The sequence below is a fragment of the Danio rerio genome, chromosome 10 (assembly GCF_052040795.2).
Source record: "Danio rerio strain M-AB ecotype USA chromosome 10, GRCz13ab, whole genome shotgun sequence".
Lineage (NCBI taxonomy): Eukaryota > Metazoa > Chordata > Actinopteri > Cypriniformes > Danionidae > Danio > Danio rerio.
In genome coordinates this window covers 45,912,945-45,940,110 of record NC_141030.1, presented here as the reverse complement: position 1 = coordinate 45,940,110, position 27,166 = coordinate 45,912,945, and the positions used below count along the sequence as shown (strand labels likewise).

At 35.4% G+C, this 27,166-nt stretch overlaps 2 protein-coding genes and 1 long non-coding RNA gene across 12 annotated transcripts in view; 1 reads left to right on the top strand and 2 right to left on the bottom strand.

Moving 5' to 3' along the window:
• Positions 1–262: 262 nt before the first annotated feature.
• On the bottom strand, positions 263–16,999 carry LOC147835173 (uncharacterized). Of its 3 annotated transcripts, XR_015501615.1 has the most exons (4): positions 16,918–16,998; positions 14,198–14,409; positions 5,558–5,662; positions 263–361 (listed from the first exon to the last, which is right to left on the bottom strand). It is a non-coding gene; the product is annotated as an uncharacterized LOC147835173 (long non-coding RNA). The 3 variants fall into 3 exon arrangements; XR_015501617.1 differs by lacking the exon at positions 5,558–5,662 and having other exon boundaries at positions 16,918–16,999; XR_015501616.1 differs by lacking the exon at positions 263–361 and having other exon boundaries at positions 4,373–6,409.
• car15 (carbonic anhydrase 15) lies at positions 1,320–13,929 on the top strand. The gene is given in 9 exon segments (NM_001045139.2): positions 1,320–1,421; positions 3,448–3,474; positions 3,565–3,741; positions 6,272–6,417; positions 9,101–9,193; positions 9,277–9,343; positions 9,418–9,578; positions 10,822–12,975; positions 13,491–13,929. Coding segments are annotated over 8 exon segments (939 nt in total). The 5' UTR covers positions 1,320–1,360; the 3' UTR covers positions 11,029–12,975; positions 13,491–13,929.
• A 1,204-nt stretch (positions 17,000–18,203) lies between the features above and the next one.
• The window catches only part of setd1ba (SET domain containing 1B, histone lysine methyltransferase a), a 39,555-nt gene continuing 30,592 nt past the window's right edge, over positions 18,204–27,166 (bottom strand). For all 8 annotated transcript variants that reach the window (XM_087269674.1, XM_087269671.1, NM_001045134.2 and 5 more), the window contains 4 exon segments: positions 24,684–24,809; positions 22,657–22,776; positions 22,438–22,575; positions 18,204–20,864 (listed from right to left, as the gene is read on the bottom strand). In XM_087269674.1, coding sequence (XP_087125800.1) covers positions 20,691–20,864; positions 22,438–22,575; positions 22,657–22,776; positions 24,684–24,809 — 558 coding nt within the window. In that variant the 3' untranslated portion in view covers positions 18,204–20,690.

Genomic DNA, 27,166 nt, shown 5'->3' with positions numbered 1-27,166 from the left:
GTTCTCCCCATGTGTTCGTGTGGGTTTCATGCGGGTGCTCCGGTTTCCCCCACAGTATATAGGTGAATTGAGTAAACTAAGTTGGCTGTAGTGAATGAGTGTGTATTGATGCTACCCAGTACTGGGTTGTAGCTGGAAGGGCATCTGCTGTGTAAAACATATGTTGGATAAGTTGGTGGTTCATTCCACTGTGGTGACCCCTGATGAGTAAAGGGACTAAGCCAAAGGAAAATTAATAAATGGAGACCATTTTTTTTCTTACCTCCGTATGGACTGCTTTTCCGCTGTTACCAGTTTGTCCAATGGCTCGCCGCGTACGTCACAGGATTTGAGACGTGAACCACAACAATGGGGTTTGAGTCTGGTGAAGAACGGTTCCAGAAAGCAGGTAAGAAAAAAAACAGAAGCCAAAAAAATAAATAAATAAGTAAATAACAAGGTAAGAATGTGGTAAAATCTGACAATGTGTTAAAAATCAGCAGAGGGCTTTTCTTTTTCTAGATTGCTTTTGAAAACACTGTCGGTTGGGTTTAGGGACGGAGGAGGGCGAGTCAGTCCATCGGTCAGTCAGTTGACAGTGGCCTCTGGTGGGTTTACGGGGGAACAGCAGGCGTGAATGGCTTTCACAAGAGAAATTTGACATCTGAAAAAGAGTACACAGCGGCCTCTGGTGGATTCAAGAAAACAAAAACTGCAAAAAAAAAAAAAAAAAGTACCTCCAGGGACATATTTGGCGCTTTCCAGAAATCGGGGTACATTTTCACAATGAAAAAATGATAAAATAAAACATTGTGCATTTATGAAGTGTGCCTCATACAGGTGAGTGGGCTTGACAAACCACCAGCAGAAACACTCTTCTCTCTATTATAAAAGAAACAGCCTCCCCTCCTTATTGTAGCACTAAATTCTCTGAGCACTAACAGTTTGTTTGTATAATCAGCACTTGTTGTGTGTATTGCTTCTTCTTGTTGAATTACTGAATGCCTCCTCAATTGTGTCACATTGGACAAAAGCGTCTAAATGTAAACGTTTTAATAATCATTTTAATTATTGATCGACTGATCTAGAATGTCTCCACTGTATTTAATCTCTGTAAGTCATTCTGTCTGTATCCTCTCTCTCTCTCTCTCTTTCTCCTGATTGCAGATGCTCTCAGTGTTCATTTCTCCGGTTCCTCGTTCAACAACTGTTATTTGTGTGAGTCTGGGGACGAGCGCAGCGGCAGCGACACGCTCAAATGAGCACAGTCATAGGAAGAAAAAAAAAACCCTGACATCCTACCTCCATCTCTATTTAAACGCAGCACTTCTTTACGTTTTGGATTGTTTGGAGTCCAGGAGCGGCGGGAGCCTGTTTACTGATGGTGATGATGATACTGATGCTGATGATGTCCGTGCTTTTATTGGCACGCACTGAGGATGGTGAGTGACGGCAGATTCACTGTTTACACTTTGAAACAAAAAATGCTGGGTTGTTTTAACTCAATGCTGGGTCAATTTTTCCATTTATTCATCACTTTTCCACCCAATTTGCTGGGTTCAAGCTTGTTCTGATTTGAACACTATCCACTACACTGAAGAGAGCCATGGCAGCACTATGCTGCAGACACAGAAGCTCAAATCTCAGTGGTTTTATTCACATTTATTAAAAAATGTTTGACATTTCAGTGAAACCATGTCAAATATAGCATTAAATGCGAATAAAACCACTGAAAATGCTAAAGAACCATATAAAAATGTAGAGAAGGATGGCATTTACACATTAATGTTAAAATTGATCGCAAATTTTTCTTTTAAATGATCTCTGTCCATTATAATGTCTAGTCTGTTCTAATCATGCGCAGAATATAAAACAAAAAACATCTAAATAAAGGTTAAATTTGATCATTTTCGAGTGTTTGATGTTCAGAAACTTCAACTACAGACCAATATTTGGATTATTTGATCTTTAATTTGATGTTGGCATATTGTTTTTATAAAGTACAAACCGTCTTTATGTTTGATGACATGGACAAAAAATCATTATTTAAATTATTTGGACATTTTATTAAGTTTTAATTATGGAATTTATTCTCATTTATGGACAAAAATCAATTAAAGCATGTTGATTTTTTATTCTTTATATTTAATCTTAATTATGGAATTTAGTTTTATTTATGGACAAAGAAATCCATTTAATATTTTATTTAGTCCCATCTATGGACAAAAAATAAATAAATAAATTTTAAAAATGTTGACTATGTATTATTTTTATTTAGTTTTATAAATGAATTTTAGTAATTTTTTTGGAAAAAGAATCACAAAGAATTTTGATATTTGTATTATTTTTATTTAATGTAATTTGTGGAATTTGGTCTCATTTATAAACAATAATCAATAAAAGAATATTGATGTTTTATTAGTTTTATTTAGTGTCAAAAAAGGGACAAAAAAATCTATACAAAATATTGATTTTGCAATATTTCTATTTAGTTTTATTAATGAAATTAGTCTCATTTATGGAAAAAGAAATCAAAGCAAGTTAGTATTTTTATTATTTTTATTTAGTCTCATTTACGCACAAAGAAATCAATTAAAGCAAGTAATATTTTTATTAGTTTTATTTAGTCTCAGTTATGGGCAAAAGAAATCAATTAAAGCATGTTAAATTTTTATTCTTTATATTTAATCTTAATTATGGAATTTAGTTTCATTTATGGACAAAGAAATCTATTTAATATTTTATTTAGTCCCATTTATGGACAAAAATAAATTAAAGAATGTTGACTTTGTATTATTTTTATTTAGTTTTATAAATGAATTTTAGTCTAATTTTTGGAAAAAGAATCACAAAGAATGTTGATATTTGTATATTGTATATTAGTCTCATTTATGAACAATAATCAATAAAAGAATATTGATATTTTATTAGTTTTATTTAGTGTCAATTACGGACAAACAATCAATTAAAAATGTTGGTTTTGCATTATTTTTATTTGGTTTTATTAATGAAATTAGTCTCATTTATGGACAAAGAAATCAATTAAAGAATGTTGACAATTTTATTAGTTTATTTAGATTCAATTATGGAATTTTGTCTCATCTATGGACAAAAATCTATTAAAAATGTTGCATTATTTTTATTTAGTCTCAATTATGGATTTTAGTCTCATTTATGAACAATAATCAATTAAAAAATGATGATTATTTTTATTAGATTTATATTTATAGTATCATTTATGGACAAATAAAATTAAATAATGTTGACATTTTTATTATTCATATTTAGTTTCATTAATGGTATGAAACTCCAAGTTCAATATGAAATATCAATATAAACACTTTTTAACCCAACGTTCGGGATTGTCCATATCTGACCCAACAATGAGTTAAAACAACCCAACCGTTCTTTTAGTTTTTGATTTAAATGTGATTAATATTTGATATTGATTTGAATATTTGTCCTCAGACTTTTGTTATGACGAGGACCACTGTGGTGAGTTCATGAGCGAAAGCAATCATGCGTTATTCAAACATGCTATTTCTGTTGTGATGAGCTCAAACAAGGCCATAATGTTGTTGTCAGATCCATATGCATGGGGAGACAGTTATCCTTCCTGTCATCCGCTTCTGGACAGCCATCATTCGCCCATCAACCTGGACCATCATCTGATGAAGAACCACTCGCTGGACTCTCTGCAGCTCCATGGCTTTAATCTGACTCATAAAGGTCAATGGTGGCTGACGAACCAGGGACACTCGGGTACAGAAACTCTACATTAGGTCTTGTTTAGAATAGGGTTTTTTTCTGCATTGGGGTTTTAGAAAAGTCTTTATTCAATTTAATTATCATCATTTATTACATCGTAAGCCATGAGCAGAGCCAGACAGAATCTACAGGTGTTTATTTTTTATTTCTGCACAGAGTTTTATATACAAAATATGTGGATATATGCAGAATGTTTTTGAGTATAGATACTAAAGACATTTATTTAATATTTATAAAGCAAATCCAATTAGGTCCAGTTGTTTGGTAAACAAAGCAAGTCTCTCATATGATATATCTACTGAAATATTCCTCTACAAACTGTTTTCATTCATGTTCCTTCAGCTTGGTCCCTTTATTCATCAGGGGTGGCCACAGCGGAATGAACCGCCAACTTATCCAACATATGTTTTACGCAGCGGATGACCTTCCATCTGCAACCTAGTACTGGGAAACACCCATACACTCTCATTCACACACTACAGCTTATTCAATTCTTCTATAGCGCATGTATTTGGACTGTTGAGCACCCGGAGGAAACCAAACACGGTGAGAACATGCAAACTCCACACAGAAATGCCAACTGAGTTCAGGGCTCAAACCAGCGACCTTATTGCTGCGAGGCGACAGTGCTAACCACTGAGCCACAGTGTCGCCTCTTAATGTTTTCAGTGCAAATCCAATTAGATCCACTTGTTTGTTATAGATATAGGTATTGATGAGATCCCTTCTTATATGATATATCTACTAAAACTATTTACGATCTGCATAGTACAGGAATATTATACGCATTTTAATTTTATTGAGTGATATTACTGAAATTATTATAAAAACAGAATAAATAAAGATATTTACACACATTTAAATAAGTAAATAAACTCAATGAGGGGCCATGAGCCATAAGCCAAATTTTGATTTAAAGCAAAAAATAAAAGATTTTCATTAAAAGGTGGACCTTAACAGCTTCGATGAGGCACTGTGAATGCATAAATAATTACATCTACACTCTAAAAAATAACTCAAGAGGTCTGTTACCACTACATAGTTTAATACATTATTGTAGCTTAAAAATTCTAAAATGCTGATTAGATCAAAACTTTTAAATTGCCAGAATAATTTTATTAAGTTTTCAAAACAGGAAAATATTGAAAATTACATCAATTTAAAAATTCGGCTAATTTAAAAGTTAACAAAGATGTCACTTACTTTTAAACAATATTTAACTTGTAGCAACCCAAAGAAATTGGGTTGATAACTCAATTTTTCCACACTAATGGAGTTGTTTTGTATTTTTTCACTGATGTTTTTTGCTGGTTTTTATACTGATAATATGGAACACTACATGTTTTTGTTTTGTAAAACAATAAAAACCTGTTTTATAAAAAAAAAAAATTACTGAAAAACAAAAATGCTGTTGTTAAATGTATTTCATACAAGCATGAACAGTAAATTTGCTTAAAAAAATTTAACAATTACAGCTACTCTAGGTTCTAAACTTAAAACCATGCAATTACGCACAAAACACTGGATTTGTTTTCAATTTTAATTTAAAAAACTATTTGAAACAACTTATTTTTTTGAGTTCTCAACTTAAAAAAATGGAGTTTACGCTAAGTAAAAATGCCTCTGATTGAAGAGGAAAAGATTTGGCAAACAATAAAGTTTGTTGTCTAAACCTCATTTTGTCAGATGTTGTCGTAACTTAAATATATTAATGCAAACTGTTGCGTTAATTTTTTTTGTTTTGTCTAAACAATATTTTTTAGAGTGTACAAAATTAAAGTGAATTGCTAAATATCAAATATTTAAATGCAAGAGTTTTACAATTCTGTCATCGTTTCATCCACTGACCACAAAAGAAGATATTTTGAAGAATGTTGGAATCCGGTAACCATTGACTTCCATAGCATTGACTTTCCTATATGAAAGACAATGATTACGGGTTAAATAGCAGAATTTGTGCCTGAAAAATTAGCTGCTGTACAGATAATTCCACAAATCAGAAAGCCTCAGTGATATAACATTGCACTCCCATAAAGCACTGATAATGATATAATTAAATCGGTTTCCCTGTGCTTTCTCTATTATTTTTATTTTTTTAGTTTATTCATGACAATCTGCATCTGTATAATGTTATTATCATTATTATTATTATTAATCTTCTGGCCAATCAAATGCTCTCCTGACATGCCCCGCCCCCTTCTTCTCATTTGCTTTTCATTTGATGTGCTTGAGCTCAACCACTTTCCCTGGCAGAGCTGTGATAAAAACTAAACGCTATTGGCTGTTTTTTAAAGGGGACAGGCTACTATATGCCCCATGCTCTCTCCATTACGTCAAACATCAAATGAAAAATGCACAGTTCAAAGCACTTCACAAGAACTTTAAATATCCCTCAAGGAAAATTAATGTGCACAATAATGCAATTCATTGACTTTTAGAAAGTTGTTTCTTCAAGTGTCTTCAGGAAGTTGGAATAATCCATGTCTCCACTGTTTCTAATTGGAGTTGTGTGTCTGGTGTGCAGTTGTGCTGGAGGTCGGTGACGGTATGCAGGTCAGTGGCGGAGGTCTTCCTGCAACTTATCGCACCTTCCAGCTGCATTTCCACTGGGGAAGCGTCTCCTCAAATGGGTCTGAACACACCCTCGACCACCTCAGGTTTCCTATGGAGGTTTGTGCCTTCGTTTGGTCAATATCTAGTGTAAGCTAACCGTTACATACAGTTGAAGTCAGAATGACTAGCCCTCCTGAATTATTAGTCTCCCTATATATTGTTTCCCCCAATTTCTGTTTAATAAAGAGAATTTTTCAACACATTGTTTTAACATAATAGTTTTAATAACTAATTTCTAATAACTGATTTCGGTAACACTTTATAACAACTACACACTATAAATCATGTATTAAGCATTAGCAAATAGTGAATTTATTATCTGTTAAGCATTAACTCTACATTAATAAACGTTAGTAAGCAGTTTATAACTGCAGCTACAAATGCTCTATTCTTGACTTATAAGCACCCATATAATGTGGTTAATAATTGTATTTTCATACTCTGTTAATGATTTATTTTTCATTACTAAATTAAGTATCTAATTATTTACAAACTGTTTGTATTTAAGAGTAGTTGAGGGTTTTTAGGATCATTCAGAATGAGTTAGCAAATGATTAATAAACTATTGAAATCAACATTTATATATCTTATTATTCAGGCATATATTAATGGTTACTATGTATGTTAATAAATGCTTTATTAACTCAACTTCATGCAGTTTTGTGACCTAATCTAAAGTGAGGACTACTCATGCTTTATAAATCCCTTATAAATGACTATTAAAGGCTCAGTTAAATTCTAAACAGGAAAAGAAGACATTATTCATTGCTCTTCCTTTGAAGATACACAAATGAAACTGTACTTCAAATGAAAAATAAATCTTTGCAACATGATCTCAAATAGAATCACTGTAGAGTTTAAACATTATTATAATGTTAAATTATTATATTGTTGTTGTTTTATCCAGTTGGATGTCATATTTTGACACTCCTGTTATTCAGCATTGTTTAAACTTTACAGTAATTTTACTTTTTAGAAAGATTGCACAGATTATCGTTCATTTGATTCTGAGCCTTTAATAGTCATTTATAAGGGATTTATAAAGCATGAATAGTCCTCACTTTAGATTAGGTCACAAAACTGCATGAAGTTGAGTTAATAAAGCATTTATTAACATATTAGTTAACTATTAGTATATGCCTGAATAATAAGACATATATGTTGATTTCAATAGTTTATTAATCATTTACTAACTCATTCTGAATGATCCTAAAAACCCTCAACTACTCTTAAATACAAACAGTTTGTAAATAATTAGATACTTAATTTAGTAATGAAAAATAAATCATTAACTAAGTATGAAAATACAATTATTAACCACATTATATGGGTGCTTATAAGTCAAGAATAGAGCATTTGTAGCTGCAGTTTTAAACCGCTTACTAACGTTTATTAATGTAGAGTTAATGCTTAACAGATAATAAATTCACTATTTGCTAATGCTTAATACATGATTTATAGTGTGTAGTTATTATAAAGTGTTACCCTGATTTCTTTTCTTTGCCATGATGACAGCACATAAAGTTTGACTGGATATTCTTTAAGACACTAGTATTCAGCTTAAAGTGACATTTAAAGGTTTAACTAGGTTAATTAGGTTAAAGTTAATTAGTTAAGTCATTGTATAACAGTGGTTTGTTCTGTAGACCAGTGGTTCCCCAAGTGAGGGTCGGGACAATGACAGGGAGTCGCTTGGTGATTTTCAAAAGACAAATAAATTTTATTATTTTTATTATTATTATTATCATATATAGATTTCTAAAAGTTTTTTTTGGCCTTTATTATTAGATAGGACAGTATTGAGACAGGAAGCAAAGTGGGAGAGAGAGACAGGGAGTAGGGTAGGGAAATGTCGTCGAGCCGGGATTCGAACTCGCAACGCCCTGACATGCTATTGCACCATATGTTGGCGCGCTAACCACTAGGCTAATAAACTGTTAGAATCCCCATATTTTATCCATAACCTACTAAAGATAAAATAGTAGTTTTTAATAATAAAAAAGCATCAACATTCAAATGAAAAGCCATCAGCCTTTCAATAATTTGTTTTCTAGGATTTGTGTTTACTTTAGATTAACAACACAGCAATAGCGTCAGGTTCAGCAGATTGATTTTATAGCACAAGGTAAAACTTTGACACCTTTATGGCATTAAAATAAAGAAATACAGGCCACAACTGAGCATTAAGAGTGATCTCTGAGTGGCGGTCTCCAAAATTAAACCAAGAATAGACTTATGCTGAAAACATTGTGTCCACCAGTCTCTTTAGCTAAGGTTAACACTTAAACTAATAAATAAATTACTATAAAAAATGATATGGTTGTTAGACTGTTTTTTGTGTTTTTAATATGCTGGTGTTTAATGGGGCTATTGTTGTGCGCGCAAAATTTGTATATTTATAACCTCCTCAGAGGAATTTGGGGGTTGCGAGTTACTGGGATTGTTATTTTAAGGGTGGTGGGCTGAAAAGTTTAAGGACTCCTGCTGTAGAAAATCGAAAAAATATTGCTTAAAGGGGGCTAATAATATTGACCTTAATATGGTGTTAAAAACTACTTTTATTCTAGTCAAAATAAAACAAATAAGACTTTCTCCAGAAGAAAAAATATTATGGGAAATACTGTGAAAATTTCCTGAATCTGTTAAACATCATTTGGGAAATATTTGAAAAATACAAAAAGGCGGCGAATAATTCTGACTGAACACATTTTCAGTGTTTGCTTATGTTGTTTGTGTGCAGATGCACATAGTGAACATCAAATCCACGCATCCAAACTTGACGTCTGCACTTGAAGACCCAACCGGCATTGCTGTGCTTGGAGTATTTGTTGACGTAAGACGTAGCTCTACCTGAAAGAGCATCTCATCTCTATTTCATCAGCATCAATCACCCTCATCTTTAATACTCTACCGCAGGTGACTTATCTGCACAATGAAAACTTCCAGTCCATCTCAAGTGCACTTTCTTATGTTGCCTACAAAGGTCAGTCAATGCAGTATATTTGTATATTCCAGTATATTTGAAAGTTTAATCCATGGATTTAAATGTTCTTGTAGGACAAACAAAGTCGATCAAACCATTCCCGTTGATGAACTTGTTACCCCAGAACAACCTGACGCAGTATTATCGTTATCACGGCAGCCTCACAACGCCACCCTGTTCAGAGGTGGTTTTGTGGATCATTTATGAAGTGCCTGTGTATATTTCCTGGGCTCAGGTAAGTCATCTTAAAGTTGATCAAACTGCTTGCAGCACACCCTCATAGTCTAGTATACGGCAAAAAATAAGTGATGGCTACTTTCGAACCACTGCTTCATGAAGCTTTGAAACCTTTACAAACCCTTTGTTTTGATGCAGTGTTTCGGAGAACGAATCAAATTGGCAAGGTCATATGATTTCAGTAAACCGGGCTGCGTTACGTTATTACTAGGGATGCACGATAAATTGGCGACCACATCGTTATCGGCCGATAAAGGCTATTTTTAATGCCGATATTGATCCGATGTCAAAATTAGGCTTATAGATTACATAATTGTACAGTACTGCCTGCCTTGCACATGGATCAAACTTGTTCAGACTTGTCCAGTGCACTACAACGGAGCTTTCCTCACATTGTTTATTTTTTTTAAAGTCCGTCCTTTGTGTGGTATTGCTGTGCGTTAATAACTCAGTAACCATATTCCTTATCATTGTAGATATGTTTGATAGAGTGTCATTTGTGTGTATATGTATCGATATAGTGTATTTTGGTTTAAATCGCCTCAGAAAAGTATTATATATGTAAACATAATAGCAGCAATGCACACGTGCTAAACAACTTGTTGGGTTGTTTGTTAAATAATTCGATTATTTGCTATTATTAACGCGTTGCTTGCCTTGTATTGTTGATGTAAGATTGTATTTAGTTTGATCTGCATATTTATAATGAGCCCACGTGATGTTTATCGTGTTCAAAAAGAATCTAAAACGCCAAATGGGACGACTCCATGACAAATTTTCTAAAGTATTATTATCAGTATTTTGCTTTTCGCTTGTACGGTGGCTCTGAACTGTCAAAACACCTCTGAAATTTTTTTTTGCACTGCCATGCATTTCTCTGAGCTCCAGTGAGCAGTGCACGTCAGACAGTTTATCAAAGATGTACCGCAGGATTACGTCTCACTATAGTTGTTAAACATGATATTCAGACATCCCAAGTCTTACAATTGGGCCGATTGGGCCAGTAGAAAAAATCCATAGTGTTTAACCCTGATTAGTAAAACAAAAACACACAATGCATGCTTACAGAGTGCTGCATCTTCTGCAAAATTAATATTACCACTTATTACATTAAATCACAACAGCATATTACATTTTATGCAAGAATACTGTCATGTAGAATATGTTGTGTGCAGATTTTTGGTATGTTTGTGAAGAAATAATTTAAGTATATTGATTTGCTTGTTTTTTTTTCTGGTCAGTTCGAGCAGTTTGTAAGCGGGATTTATTCCACGGAGGAAGAAGCAGAAATCCAGGCTCTTCTGCATGACAACTACAGACACATTCACCCAACCTACAATCGCCCCGTGTACGCCTCAAAAGATGCCAAGCTGCTCACCAATGGAGTTTCCTCTCTTGCCTGTTTTAATTCCGTGTCTGTAATTGTATATCTGTTATTAAATATTTAGCATTTTGCATATAGACCGTAATCAGTGTAGCGCCATATTTAATTTCTGACACAGATGAAAATGTTTTCAGTGGACTGTACAGTTGGATGGAATTTACATCTTACATGAGAAATAAGCAAAAAACTCTTAGTACCAGAAACACTCAATATGATTCTGGTATTACAAAAGGCTTTTCCCTAGTCCTACACGAAAGAATCTTAAAGGGATTTCAACTGATACCTAGAAGAAAGACTGAATTTCAGCTCACTGTATAGATTTCACGCTACAAGTGGAGCTAATAATACAACAGATTACATTTATTGTCACTGTACATATATACAATGTATATTTATATAGACCATTTTGAGGGACGTAAACAAAAACAATGGTCCTGACATATTTCCTGTTCTACATTTATAATTTCTACAGCTTTCCGAGAATCCAAAAAGAGCCACATATTGATAAATAATGTTAAGAAATTTGTTTTAACATTAGGTTATGATTGAATTGCCTCTTATTACAGTTATGAAATAGTTTGATAACAAGCTGGAAATGTTTATTGGCCAATGATATCGCCACATTGAAATGGTTAATGCATGTGTGATGAGATTAAGAGCATCTTAATACTCAGTGCAAACATGTAAATATATCCTTACAATACAAATCACACTAAACAACAAGTTACAGTAAAAATAACTGTAGATGATAAATAGTAGTGCAGAATAGGGGATGAGAGGGGGGTAGGGTGTAATACTGTACATGCACCTCTGATAGTGTTATAATCATTCTGTGAAAAATACAAACTTACCTCAGGAGACAAACTAGTCGATGTAAAGTTGAAGTCAGAATTATTCGCCCTCCTGTATATTCATTTCTTCAATTTCTGTTTAATGGAATGAAGGTTTTTTTTTCAACATTAGTTTTAATTAGGAATTCACCATAATGAGTTGTTTTTGGCTGATATCGATAACTCAAGATTTGTAGGCCGATAACCGATATATCAGCCGATAAATATTTAAAAATGTTATATTTTTATAGAGTAAACAACTGATTTTATTTTAAAACTTCATGAAAGTGTGAACTGTTCTTATGATAGTCTACTCAAAGCAATAATTTCAAATTTGAAAGGTGATTATATAGATATATTCACGATTTCACATAAATCAGCATGCCAAAAATAAATGATTTCCTTTTCTTCGCATAGCAAATTAGCATGCAATTTGACTGTTGCATAAAAATAATAGGTTAAATAACAAAATGAGATTTAATTAACAAAAAGTAAAATAAATAGTTTAAATAAAAATTATATTAATAATAATAATTTATTCTTATATAGCGCCTTTCAAATACAATGAAAATTAAAGAATAAAGAGCTGAAACCAGCTCAAATTATCTTGAATAAAAGGTATTACCGTGATGTACATACAGTACAAATATGTAATGTCTGAAAATGCGTTTTGAGAGGACAGTTCAGAGCCACCATACAAGTGAAAAGATAACACAGATAATATTAATTTAGAAAACGCAGCATTGAATTGTTTTCCAGTGCTTATGGAACCAAAATCCAGCCTGATTACAATTGGGCTATTTTTGGAAATTCTAATATAATGGACACCTTTCCATCAATCCAACAGCAAGCCCTGATGGTTGGCATGATTACAGCTAAAAAGATGATCTTACTTAATTGGAAATCTCCAAAGGCTCCCTGTTATAAGAGATGGTTGAATGAGCTGCTTTATGTCATTTAAATGGAGCAATTACGTCTTAAAACTTCACAGAAAAGAGCTGAAACCACATGAGGACCTATCTTAAGACTCTTGGTATTTTAGCATTTTAAGTTTGTAAATTTTCATCTCTAACCTATATATTCTTGACATAGACTTTGTAAAAACGTAAATATTGTCTTTTTTTTTAAATATATGTTTATGCTTCATATGTCATGGGGGGTGTAATGTTAATTATTCTGTACATTTTTTTTCTTTTTATTGATATTGTATTTGTTGGTAAATATCTTATAACTCTTAAATTATATACACACACACACACACACACACACACACACACACACACACACACAACAACAACAACCATATTGGATTACAAACAACCCACCAAGTTGTTTAGCACGTGTGCATCACTTCTATTATGTTTACATATATAATATTTTTTTCTGAGGCGATTTAAACCAAAATACACAATGACACTCTATCAAACATATCTACAATGATAAGGAACATGGTTACTGAGTTATTAACGCACAGCAATACCACAGGAAGAAGGGACTGACTTTGAAGGAATAAATAACGTGAGGAGAGCTGAGGAATAATGTGAGGGTGGGGTTAGGTGCCACGCCTCCTTTTTAAAATCTTACAATTTCGTACGACTAAACTCGTACGAATTTGTACGAATTAGCCACAAAACTGGAAAAACGTAAAATACTTATGTTTTCTCATGAGATCAGGCTGGAGAGCTCCATTTTAGTGCACTGGACAAGACTGAACAAGTTCTACACACGCATGCGCGAGGCAGGCAGTTCTGTACAATTACGTAATTTATTGGCTTAAAGATATCTGCCTAATTTTGACATCAGACTGATAACGATGATCCTAAAAATAGCATATATCGGCAGAAAACTATATGGCCTCCGATATATCGTGCATCCCTTGTTAAGATCTTATTTTTAACAACCGATTTCTTTTCACCATAATATTTGACTAGATATTGTTCAAGACACTAGTATTCAGCTTTAAGTGGCATTTAAAGGTTCAACTAGGTTAATTAAGATTAAGTTACGGTAATTAGACAAGTCATTGTATAACAGTGGTTTGTTCTGTAGACTATCCAAACAAATATTGCTTAAGGGGGCTAAAAATATTGACCTTAAAATGCTTTTTAAAATAATTAAAGCTGCTTTTATTCTAGCCAAAATAAAACAGTTTCTATAGAAGAAAAAATATTATCAGAAATACTGTAAAAATATCTTCGCTCTGTTAAACATCATTTGGGAAATATTTGTAAAAGAAAATTCACAGGAGGGCGAATCATTCTGACTTCAACTGTATATACAGTAGCAGAGCTAGCAGTAGTTTGACTCAAGTCCAAAGTGTCGTTTTTACAAATGATAAAGTCTTGTCAAATAAAATGACATTGTTTTCAGTGTGTGTTTGTCTATTCTGACTGGTTCACTCACACAAGCAGGTTGTTGTAGTGGTCAAACCCTCCACGTCCTGTTACTGACACTGGGAGGCTGCTCAATCGCACAAAGAGCCCTTGTTTTGGTTTCTTTCGAGGTTTCTAGGTTTGCTAATCCAGTCGGTGAGGTCATTCCCTGGTGCTCTCTGACAGAACAAAGCAGTCACTATTTCAGCCTCAGATTCTGAAGTGGAGCTCATTAAAGATTACCTGCCAATAAATTATGGTGCTTTAGTGAAGCTGGCAACACTTTACAATCACTTTTAAGCTTAACTCTGCTGTAAACAATATCTGTTAATTAACAATTATTATTTCACACAATGTTTTCACACAATTTCACAAGTGGTTTCAGGGTTTTTTTACGGTTGTGAATTGCATTATAGGATGTTGATCTCTGCTCTGTCGACTTGTAACATTGAAAATTGAGTTTAACAAAGTGGCTTTTATTGACATTTTAGTAGTCTGAAATAAGTCTGTAAAATAACACAAAATGTACTGGTGGTTTATTATAAGGTTTTTGTAGTGTAATAAACAACACCAACCCAGACAATACATCACTTTAATCTAATAAAAATGTTCATAAAAGTCACTTTTTAAGGTTAGAAGTTGTCAGAAGAAAGATCTAGATCCCACAATTCAACAGCATAAATAAAAAAACCCACACAAAATATGGAAATTTGCTAACTTATGGATATTTTTGACAGCGTATAACATTCAACTCCAATTTTTCTGGTAAAATGGTAGCTAGACAAATACATTTTATCATTATTAATTTTAGGTATTATGCTTTAAACTATATATATACACACACACAATATCACAACTAATAATACAAATAAATTAAAAAGTTATTCAATTATAAACAAGCAATGGTCAAGAAATACAACACAAAAGTTATTAGTACAGAATATTAGTACTATTTAAAAAAAATAGTACTATGATGAATAATATTGAAGTAATTTTCAACTCTTTATTAAACACTGAAACAAGACTAATCGTTAAAATTCACACATGAATATGAAAATGAAACAACAAAAATAGACTGAGCAAAACTTAATTTTAAACTGTTTAAAAAAAGCGGAGGATGAGTAAATGACAAAATGTTCAATTTTGGGTGAACTATCCCTTTTTAATTAGGCGTATTCCTATTCACACACACACACTCACACACACACACCTAATGTTACACTTACAGTGCATAATTGAGTAAGCCAATTTAGATAATGAATATTTTTCTCCATCTCGCAGTGAATATAGGCAATGTATTTAGGAGCATTGAAACAAAACAGGTTTGATAAACAGATATATTTATTCAAATTATATTTTAGTAACCAAACATCTTTAGAAATTGAAAGATGTTCATTCATTCATTTTCTTGTCAGCTTAGTCCCTTTATTAATCTGGGGTCGCCACAGCAGAAAGAACCGTCAACTTATCCAGCAAGCTTTTTTGCAGTGGATGCCCTTCCAGCTGCAACCCATCCCTGGGAAACATCTACACACACATTCACACACTATGGACAATTTAGCCTACCCAATTCACCTGTACCGCATGTCTTTGGACTGTGGGGGAAACCGGAGCACCCGGAGGAAACCCGCGCGAAGGCAGGGAGAACATGCAAACTCCACACAGAAACACCAACTGAGCCAAAGTTTGAACCAGCGACCTTCTTGCTGTGAGGCAACAGCACCACCTACTGCGCCACTGCTTCGCCAAATTGGAAGACAATACAACTAAGTTCAAGCAAAATATTGCAAAAAAACTAAAACCTACAAAATTTCAACAAAAATTTTTCACATTTTTTTGCTTCTCTTGATTGGCTTCAGTACTGACTAATCTAATGCATATGCACTAATATAATATTGTAGAGCTTCCTTTTAAAAATATGAATTTAAAAGATCGATTTGTGAGGGTGTACTTGTATACACTGAGCACTGTAGTGTTTATCCAAACTTAAAAAGAAAAGTTTTTATTTAATATACTAAATTTAATAAACAAAATTTTACACTTATAAGTGTAAATTTACTAATAAGAAACCTCATTAAGTATCGGTGACTGAAATTCGCGTTTTTTTTTTTTTTTACCAGTGTCTGTGACTCTCCAAACAAGAAAGCCTTACACACTTTACGAATTTGTGAACTCTATAATGTAGTAAGGTGTACCTAATAAAGTGGCCAGTGAGTACATGTACATATATATATATAGATAGATATTATTTTTCAGGGCAAAGGCATGAAATTCTAATACCACAAAACCCACAAACATATTGAATCTATGCCACGAAGGATTGAGGCAGTTCTGAAGGTAAAAGGGGGTCCAACCCAAGACTATTTAGGTATTAGATATTTATATCTTGTATATTTGTATTTTATTTATTCTTACCCCCTGGCATGTATTTTTATTGTAATGTGTTGTGCTGCTCTTGAAAAAAAAAAACTACATTAACATTCTTTCATACTGACGACTAGACTATTTTTACTGTAATAAATACAAAGTTAATTCTCGCAATTTAATCACTTTTTAATTTGATTTGGTTTTATATTGAATATGTAAGGTTTATGCGGTTAACAAATCGCCACACATGCTTAACCCCTTGCGTTTTCTACCGTATAATTAAGGTTTAAGTAGGTAAAAACGCCACACAGTCTCAATTTGATGCCATTAGGGCTTTATTAATCAATTTTAGGACTTTGTTTGAGGTGTGGATTGCACACTTACAAGGTTTATCGTCGTGTTTCGGTCGACGTTTGACTGGAGATCTGTTGTCTGCTGGTCACGACTTTCGACTGACAAACGAACGGTCAATTAGCGCGTGCTGCGTATTTATTCACCTGGACGATACCAAGTCATAACAACCACGCGGGGGAGGGGAGATGGAAAGAAGCTCATTTTAGGCACGTTTTATTTATCTGGATAAATAACGTTGGTTGCTTTTAAAACATAATCAGTTAGAATGATTAATAATATTTACTTTAAATGTTTTAACTCTAAATAATTAGTTTAAATAAAATGCTAATTTGTGCGTATGTCCGATGGCGTCGTATATTTAGTATGATAGTATCAACTGCCTCAGCTTCTTTTTACTATGCTAAATACGTTTTTCTATAAACATTTTTTACTAGAATGAATTATTTAAAAAGATTAATTGTTAAAAATTAACATGATCTGTGCCTATAGCTTTTATTTACATTAATATCTATTTATAAAAGCTTTTAAACACTTAATAAACTTCAAAGATTAGGTGTTGAAAGAAACTAAGTGGTAACGTTAAATCTCTTAGCAAAAAAGCATTCAAACATCAGCAAATATAAATCAATGCAGCTTTAAGTAAATTTGAACTCAAGAGCTTACCTGAGTATTGTTGTTGCTGACCATGTCCATCCCTTTATGACCACAGTGTAACATCTTCTGATGTCTACTTCCAGCAGGATAACACACCATGTGATGAAGCGTGAATCATCTCAGACTGCTTTCTTGAACATGACAATGAGTTCACTGTACCCAAATGGCCTCCACAGTCACCATACCTTAATCCAATAAAGCACCTTTAGAATGTGGTGGAACCGGAGATTGGCATCATGGATGTGCAGCCGACAAATCTGCAGCAATTGCCTAGTGCTATCATGTCAATTTGGAGTAAAATCTCTGAGCATTATTTCCAGTACCTTGATGAATCTATGACATGAAGGATTAAGCAGTTCTAAAGGAAAAAAGGGTCCAACCTGGTACTAGTAATGTGTACCTAATAAAGTGGCCAGTGAGTGTATATGTCATTTTCTTTCCAAACTCTGCACATTCCACACTCCAAATCACTAGGTGGCGGAAAAGTGCCTTATCATTGGTCTAACAAACCTTTATAAAACACCAGAGGAAGAAGAAGAAAAATACAATCACATTAATCCATCATTATAGTCTCTCCTCCTACTGCTGCAAACTCCATACACAGGAACGGACTCCAAATACTGAAAACATGATGATTTAAAGATCAGCTCTGGAACGACGCATTTGAAAAAAAAATCCTTTATTTTTTCCATGATTTTTTTTCCATACATTTGTGGTATAATAAATAGACCGGGGATAAAGGCCAATTTCACCTAATGCCCCTTGCCATTTCTGAAAGATAATGCTTTCCCCCCCTCTGACACTGCAAACAGATTTTCATAGAATTTACAACCCAAAAAATAAAAAATAAAGCTTGACACAAGCTGAAAATACTGCCACCAGCTCTCTGTACTCGCCATCCCGTAGACCTTTCCGAGCTGTGACGCTGTAGCAAATCCTCAGGAACAAAAATATATATTTATATTTATATATTCACAGTTAAAGTATTTACACATAAGAATCCAAAGGAAAATGGGCCAAAAAAAAAGACGTTTCTACAAGAAACAATCTTTCAAAAAGGAAGTACAAATCTGTTTATGTACAAGATGCATCAATTTCTTTAAATTAGCTATTCAACCCCTTTTTTTTTCGTACAACGATCCCTGAAAAATTGTCATTTTAAATACTCCGTCTGTCGCTCGTAAAAGCAGAACGATGCATCGTCATCATCATCACTCCCCGTCAAGATAAAAAAAAGCCTCATTCCTTTATACAAACCATCATCATAACCTGTACAATATAAACATATTTAAAAAGAAAAAGGAGAACATAAATCGGGGGAGACCTTACCCTGTGAGTGATTTACTTATAAAAGCACACGTTTCATAGCTTGTGAGTTTTGTGAGTGCCGTTTGGGCTTGATGGGTTGTTGCAAGCCTCTAGTGCATTAATAAACATGACCAAGAGAATCACAAAGAAAAGCACAGCGAATGCTTTCAAAGGGAAATTTGGCCGAATGAGGCTGTAAATACTGAGCAAAGAGCACCTCGAGAGGGCCGCCTGAAGTACCAGTGAGCTTATGTCATTCATACAAACATACACAAACAGGAGAAGACTAGTGGAAAAAGCTTTACCCATGGAGCTGTGACTGAAGTCGATCTTTTGGCACCGTATTGTTGATTTTCGGACATTTCTAATACTCCAGGTACACTTCAAATCGAGCATCTTTTTTTCATTTGGTGCTCGCAGAGAATGCCTAATACTAAATAAACCCAAGCTAATTGGGATTTAGCCATCGTAAAGTGAAAGGATGGAGATTTGTGTTAGAATAGCAGCATTATATTAGTGAAATTCTCTCCATGATGGACAAGCTCTGCAGTGACTGGATGTATGCATGATGCCAATCGGATCTCTACATGTTTATCTACTCACTGTTTGGGTTTTGTGTCTTGTTTCAAGTCCAGATATCTAAAATGGGTTAAAATTAAGAAGCATTTTCTTGACAAGCAAAACATATTGTCTTGTTTTAAGACATAATACATCAAAATGAAGTGAGGCTTGGCGTTAAAACATGATAAGCAAAATAATCGTGTTCCTCATTTTGACGTAAGATTATTTAGCTTGCCACATTTGCACATTATTAAGCTTGTTTTGCGCAAAGAAACTTGCTTAATTCAGTCATATTATTTCTCAAAACAACACAACATATTTTGCTTGTCCAGAAAATGCTTCTTGCTTTAAGAATTTATAGATGTTTAGGCAAGAAACAACACAAAATCTTCAGTGAAACGATGTGATAACGCAGAGTTAATACTAAGCAGGAATCTGAAATCAGTCGAGCAGCGTTCTGCAGTTACACTATACAAAAGCTAGGGGGCAGCAGATACACTCAAATGAGCCCGGATGATGAAAGATTAAACTGTAGTGTGTTGCTTTTGTGTTGATTTGCGTTTGCTTCTTAAAACAAACAAGGAAACACAAAAAAGTCATGAGTGATTTACTGACGCCGCAGAGCTCTGGCTGTAATAATAATGTAGGTGCGTTTATTCGCTTTGTGTAAATTTGCCTGAGATGTGGACCTTCTCTACTCATTTGTTTTGTGGCCGGCGCAGGTGTGTGTGCTTTTGTTGAATGTTCTGCAAACTGAAGACAACTGATCCGATTCCCCCCAGCGTTGGTTAGTGTCACGATGAATGCTTAACCATTGAATTCTGACAATGAACTCTAGGAACGTCTAGGAAATGAATGAATTTAGATTGTTGTGCGTGTGGAAATCATTTTGAGCAGCTTAAAGTGTTCAAGAGGATGACGGGAGGTCTCGCCGTAAGCAAACCGTGGAAGAAAAGGAGATTCGAAGACAGACTGTGCCAAATGGGCAGTCAAACTTAGCGCCCATACATATTTGGGGGAAAATAGAAATCCGTTTCTATTGAGGTCAATGGAAGAGTGGTAGAAAACTCATTTCTTATGCTTGAAAGAGCACCTGTAATTCGTAAACAATCATGAGAAAAGTACAAAAAGAAGAAGAAGTCCCAGAGGCTTAGCTGCACGATACATCCAGTGGATGCGTTTGGTTTCATCCACCGTTCCTCTGTCGCTCCAGAAGACGTGGCGTCTGGGCTTGTTGTGGGGCAGTGCGTGTTTAAGTTCTCACCTATGGTCCGCTGGGGTTAGTTCAACGTTCCCCTGCAGTTCTCAGCACCACACAGGCACGGTATCTTCTCGTCCTCGATGGGGAACTTGTAGTCGTAGGTGATCTCCTCGTTAACATTGATTGGCTGCCGGGAGTAGATGACGATCTTTTTCTGCGACTCCACAGTGATGACCTTGGCATAACAGTTTGGCTGGAGAACAGAAAGGAGGACATGATCAGTGTGGGTTATGCATGTTCCCAATTCCGGGAATTTGGCTAGCAAGTCGTCATAGTTGTGTAAACTTAGGGCTGAGTTATACTTCTGCGTCGAGTGATCGGCGTGACGCACGGCGCCTGCCTTGCACATAGTTGTGCATTTATACTTCTGTGTGGTGTGTGTGTTGCTCTGCAATAACATTTTCAAAACGCTAGCTGGCAGTAGCTTTATATGTTCCTCTGTGTCGAGTTTCTTAGTGGGTGTTTTGTTTTTTCGAAACGTTACTTTAATGTACAAGTAGTTCAAACTCGGGAACTGCCGGACTGGCAACTACTATAATCATAAGGTAAACACAAAACAACAGTTTCTATCTGGAGCTCCTTTATAGGACTCCACATTTGTAAACACTCGCTCCGTCAGGCTTGCAGCTCTCCGCGCCACCCACACTTGTCACCACTACCAAGCTAACCAATCACAGAGCTTGCTCTATTTTTTTGAGAGGAGGGATTCAGTGTCAGCGTCAGCCACGGCAAGGGCTATGTGACCGCTCTAAAAAGTTGCGCCGAACCATACGCATGCGCTTGACGCAGAAGTATAAATCTGAGCGCAGTGAATGGGAGAGTACAACTAATTATTTCTTTACAATCCTATTTGATAAAAATAACCTAAGAAGAACTTGATAATGGCGTTATCAAGAGTTTCAGAAAAAGGAAAATATTGGTGTGAGACTGATAACTAGGGCCAGACAGAATCTGCGGACATTGTTTGTTATTTCTGTGCAGAATTTTGGTAAAAATCTGCAGATTTTGAGAGTATCATAACTAAAACCTTAAAGGGGAAATGAAGCACTCAGTCAAGTTTACCTTATTTTGTGCACTGGATTGCACTTTAATGAAAATATATTAAACAAACTCGATTAATGAAAGCATTTAGCAGAAAACGGCATGTTTTACTATAGGTTTTTAGACCTAAGGCGCCGCCATCTTGGAATGTCGCTGTGTCTGACGTCACGGGGTTGGTTGAGTTCTATTCGCTGAACAGAAACAATGGAAGTAAAGAAGACTGTAAAGCCTACTTTAACCCAGTGCGTGAAGTTGTGGAGCTGCTGCAAATACAAGCATCAGATGTGTGTCTAATATTTAGTAATGCACCAATCTTGATTTTTCATGACTGATTCCAGATGCTGATTTTTTGTAGGCAGTTAAACTATTAAAATGGACCTGATTCGAAATCGTTGGCACCCCTATGCAAAACATTTATTAATTTTCCTTCAGTTTAGTTTCTTTATTCATCAGGGGTCACCACAGCGAAATGAACTGTCAACTATTCCGGCATATGTTTTACAAAGCGTATGGCCTTGCAGCTGCAACCCAATACTGGGAAACATCCATTCACTGTCATTCACAAACACTCATACACTACGGCCAATTTAGTTAATCCAATTCCCCTAAAGCTCATGTGTTTAGACTGTAGGGGAAACCGGAGTTCAGCCAGGACTTGAACCAGCGACTTTCCTGCTAGAAGCCATCGTGTCGCCCCTATGCAAATCACATACAGATAAACTCACATTGCAACTGTGATTGATGAATCGAGCGAAGTTGCCACATTTGGTTGCGTCTATAATGGTGTCGTGATCCACACGAAACATGTAGCTGCTACCGATGCCTTCGTCCTCATAGCGCTTCTCTCGCATGTCTGCAATAACCTGCAAATCAGGACAGGACACAGTTACAAACCGGGCACTCAAAAATGAAGATTCTGATATATTAGTTAGCTTCAAGCTTACCTGTCGGATATTCTGGCCAACGTATTCAATAACCATCTCATCAGCAGCAATAGGCTCCATGGCAAACAATCCCCAGTCGTGAATGTGACTTCTACAGAAGCGGATCTTCTTCTTACGAAACTGCGGAGACATTTTGACTCAGATGTGTCCTTGGCTCATACATGTTTGCGAAATTTACAGTACTGTGCAAAAATCTTAGACCACTAGTATTTTCACACAAAAAATAAATAGATAAAAGTGGGTTATTTCTATATTCTTCTGTAGCATGTCAGTTTGAAATATCAATTGACTTTCCAAACATTACTATGCCATTTAATTGTAATTATATACAGTGAGATTATTAATAATAACCTTTATTTAACCAGATAAGTCAATTAAAAACCAGTTTTAACAATGCAGACCTGGGTGCATTTCCCAAACAACAACAAAACTCGTGGCTGAACTATTATAGTATGATGCATCATTTGGGAAAAGAACGATGTAGTGACAAGTGTTTCCCAAAACTGTAGTTTCTCTGTCACAGATCCATTGTGTGAACCACATTAGTTATAATGTAAAACATAAATAATGACGCCATAATGATCCCCATAGCTTTGTGCAAACTGTTTAACTAACACACACACACACACACACACACACACACTTAAAAAAATAAATTAAAAATCTAATATTAGTTGTGGCAAAAACATGCACTCGTTTTATATCGTCCCACATATAAGGCCTACTGTATGTTTCCTTGACAAATATTATCAGGAATATGCCATATTATATCCTAAAACATAAGACCACTTACAAAAAACACAATTGTAATCTTTTATATAAATCATACCGGTAATAGTTTTAATTTATAGTAGGCCATTTATTAAGAAATACAAAACAATATCTTACCTAATAATAATAATAATAATAGGAATAACAATATATATATATATATATATATATATATATATATATATATATATATATATATATACACACACACACATATACACACACATTTATAACTTTGACACATTCATAACACTGCAGAAACGTTCTAGGATATAGGCCCAATTCAGTAAATACACAATTTTTAATAAATAACTTAGGCTACAATAAATTAAAACCTATAAATTAAATGTTCATGGACCAATGACATGACCACATTGAAACGGTCTATAGTGCTTGTGTTTGGACTGCGGGGGAAACTGGAGCACCCGGAGGAAACTCATGCCAATACGAGGAGAAGTCCACACAGAAATGTTAACTGATCGAGCCAGAACTCGAACCAGCAACCTTCTTGCTGTGAGGTGACAGTCCTACCCTCAGACATTAATCTCACTGCATAAATACATTCATTCATTCATTTTCTACTGCTTTTCCAGGGCTGGGTCGTGGGGGCAGCAGTCTTCGGACAGAACCCCAGACCTCCCTCTGCCCAGACACTTCATCCAACTCCTCCGGGGGGATCCTGAGGTGTTCCCAGGCCAGCCGAGAGACATAGTCCCTCTAGCATGTCCTGTGTCTTACTTGAGGTATCCTCCAGGTGGGACATGCCTGGAACACCTCCCTAGGTAGGCTTCCAGGAGGCATCCGAAACAGATGCTCGAGTAACCTCAGCTGACTTCTCTCAATGTTCAGGAGCAGTGGCTCTACTCTGAGCCCTGCCACCCTGCGAAGGACACTCATTTCGGCCGCTTGTATCAGAGATGTTGTCCTTTCAGTCATGACCCAAAGCTCATGACCATAGGTGAGAATAGGAACGTAGATTGACCGGTAAATTGAGAGCTTTGCCTTTCGGCCAGCTCCTTCTCTATCACAACAGACCGGTACATCGAACGCATTAATGCTGCCACTGCACCAATCCACCTGTCAATCTCATGCTGCATAATTACAATTAATGACAGAAATAATGTTGGTAAATGTAAATTGACATTTCAAACTGACATACTACAGAAAATTCTAGAAATAACCCACTTTAACCTTTGGTGAAAATACTAGTGACTTTTGCACAGTACAGTAAATAGTTTGATTTGTGCTTGTCTTACCTTGAGCTGGTTGAACTTGAGGAGGTCACTGTCACAGCTGAAGGACGACAGCAAGCGCCGCTGTTCGGACCGCCGCTCTGAACCTGCTCTGGTGGACACTTGGGGCTGCGCTGGTATACTCTTTCCCTATGAGAAAACACATTAGTCTAAAGCCAGGCAGATTTATTTATATAGCACATTTCATACACAGAGGTAAGTCCAAAATACTTTACATAAACCAAGATTAACCCTTGTGTGCTGTTGGAGAGGGTTTCATCCTCTCTGGTGTGATTTTGAGTCTTAGTTTGGCCACACTGTTCTCTGTGTTTCAGCAAATGGAATGATTTTTGGTGACAAAATCTTATTTTGACACATATTTTGGGAAAATGCTTTGATTTTTTTTTTTTAATTCAACAATAAACTCTGGGCAAATTGACTTCCCTTTTGTTATGTTCGGGACTGTTTTAGCCCAACTGACTTCCATTATAATGACTTTTTTTGATTGCAAAGTCATGACAGCATATAATCATGTATTCTTGATTGTTGCTGGTTTATCCTGTTGGGAAGGTCAATTGTTTTATTTGAATCTGTAAGCGTATTTTCTGCCTTCTATATAGAGTATAGTGTGTTTGTGTGTGAGAGACCTTTAAGCTCTTGCCTTGATATGTCTGAGAAATTAAAATAAGCAGCTCAGCTCTCTTCACATAGTAAACACAGTAAGTGTATTTCTGCACACACGCTATCATCTGCTGTTTTACTCCATATAATTTACAGAACTTCATATAAATGCCAGAAAGCTTTTTGCACATCAAAAGTGTAAGTGCTGCCAACTGATGATCAACAGTAGAAACTCCCAACAGGAATAACCACCAACAATCAAGAATACGTGAGTATATGCTGCCATGGCTTTGCAATCAAAAAATGTCCTTATAATCAAAGTCAATAGGGCAAATACAGCCACCAACATAACGAAAGAGTAGTTCGTTTGAACAGTAGACAAGGGTTAAATAAATTATAAAATGATCACACAATAAGTATAAGAAATAAAAACAACAAATAATTTAAAATTTAAACAGATTTCAAAAAGTGTTAAAATAAGCTTAAAAAGAACAAAAAAAAAAAGAGAAGGCACAATTACGTCTATTTCACAACGCAAGCAGCACGCAGACGTTTGCCTTTCACACAGACTGCATCTGCAGCGTGCAACTCATCGGCAGCTGCTGCACAGATCTATCTATCTCTGTCTATTCTATCTAGTTACCTATCTAGCTATAAATACAACTTTTCTTTACTTTTCATTCGCACCAAAGCCCATAGCAACTACCTCCTATGCTGTTTCCTTAACCTGCAAGTCTTTATTTTACAAATTATATAGATCTTAGAGGACTGTATGCTTCTTAATCTCTATGAGAAATGTCTTTTCAGGTGCACTCGATCAAAAGACAATCGCCTGTGATTTCATGTCATTTCGTTTTTATTTTGATTTATCCGGCAGCTAGCTCTCTGCAACTCTCACATGGTCACCCACTGAAGCTAAGCAAGGCTGGACCCGGTCAGTACCTGGATGGGAGGCCACATAGGAAAGCTAGGTTGCTGGTGAGACCAGCAGGGGGCACCCAACCTGTGATCTGTGTGGGTCCTAATGCCCTAGTATAGTGAAGGGGACTCTATACTACTCAGTGAGCGCCGTCTTTCGGATGAGACGTTAAACCGAGGTCCTGACTCTCTGTGGTTGTTAAAAGTCCCAGGATGTCCTTCGAAAAAGAGTAGGGGTTTAACCCTGGCATCCTGGCCAAATCTGCCCACTGGCCTCTGTCCATCATGGCCCCCTAACATTCCCCATACCATAATTGGCTTCATCACTGTGTCTCCTCTCCACCAATCAGCGTGTGTGGTGTGCGGTCTGGCACAATATGGCTGCCGTCGTGTCATACAGGTGGATGCTGCACACTGGTGGTGGATAAGGAGAGTCCCCCTAATGTGTAAAGCACTTTGAGTGTCTAGAAAAGTGCTATATAAATGTGAGAAATTATTATTATTATTGATTGTCAGAATGATGTAGGCCTATAGTTATAATACAATCTAGTTATAATGATATTCATACATGATCAATTAAAAGTGCAACTTAAGCAAAACTGATTCTAAAAATGTTTTTAAATTTGGTTTTGTAGTTCAGGCCCAAATAAATATTTGTTGCTGTTTTTAATCGTAAGTTCATTTGATAGACTACATATAAATCAGTGGATATTATAGATGCATTTATTGAGTAAAATTACTACTTTTTTACTGTCGTTCAATGTGTCTTTGGTCATTATCGTCTTCAGCGGGGATTATCAATAAACTATCGCAGCACTGCTGGCACAGACTGGTGCGCTGCTTCTGCGTGCAGAAGGAAAGCTCTAATCTGTTAACATGGACGTTGAAAAAAACACGCTCCGCTCATGCTCGCGGTGTGAAACAGGCTTTAGTGTAATTCGTCGAACATGGCACAGTGCTCATTTAGT